At 57.2% G+C, this 645-nt stretch overlaps 1 protein-coding gene across 1 annotated transcript in view; it reads left to right on the top strand.

The window, feature by feature from the left end:
- Window positions 1–315: 315 nt before the first annotated feature.
- ATP9B (ATPase phospholipid transporting 9B) overlaps window positions 316–645 on the top strand; it is a gene marked incomplete at its 5' end in the record, with an annotated part of 23464 nt that continues 23134 nt past the window's right edge. The window contains 1 exon segment of the mRNA XM_014583086.2: window positions 316–414. Within this exon segment, the coding sequence (XP_014438572.2) occupies window positions 316–414 (99 nt within the window).

Genomic DNA, 645 nt, shown 5'->3' with positions numbered 1-645 from the left:
CTCACCCACCTTCCCACCTGCCAGACCCACAGGCCCCGCCCCCCCCCTTTGCGGGGTGGCCCCGACGCGGCCCAGGCCTCCCCCACGGCTCGGCCAGGAGCCACACTCCCTGCTGCCCCGCCACCACGCAGGGCCAGGGCATCTGTGTTTCAGGGCCGAGCCGCGTTCTCTGAGCAGCCTGTCCAGTTTCCTGACCCCTTCCCGTGGGTGGAGGTAGGCGTTTTTCCTCTGGCTGTCAGAGTAACACGGTGAGTAGGAGCACTGTGGGGCACGAGGCACAAGCACACCGGGTCACCGATCCCCACTGTCTTGCAGATATGGATGCTGACTGGTGACAAGCTTGAGACGGCCACCTGCATCGCCAAAAGTTCACACCTGGTGTCCAGGACGCAGGACATTCACGTGTTCAGACCAGTGAGTACTCGTCCCCATCCCTCTGCTCCAACTGCATTGTCCGAGTGTGGGTGCAGCTGTTGGTAGCTACCGCGTGTTTTGTAAGACAAGTACTGCAGTTTGGTTACTCAGTTTAAAAAGCACATGTAAAATACATTTCTTTTAGCTACATGAGTTGAATGTGACCAAACTGTGTTTTTAATGACGAGGCGCTTACACGTTGCAGTGCCGTCAGTATTATGTAGCCGTAAT

The sequence above is a fragment of the Tupaia chinensis genome, unplaced genomic scaffold (genome assembly GCF_000334495.1).
Source record: "Tupaia chinensis unplaced genomic scaffold, TupChi_1.0 Scaffold144022_1, whole genome shotgun sequence".
Classification (NCBI taxonomy): Eukaryota; Metazoa; Chordata; class Mammalia; order Scandentia; family Tupaiidae; genus Tupaia; species Tupaia belangeri.
This window is presented reverse-complemented; position numbering and strand designations above follow the sequence as displayed.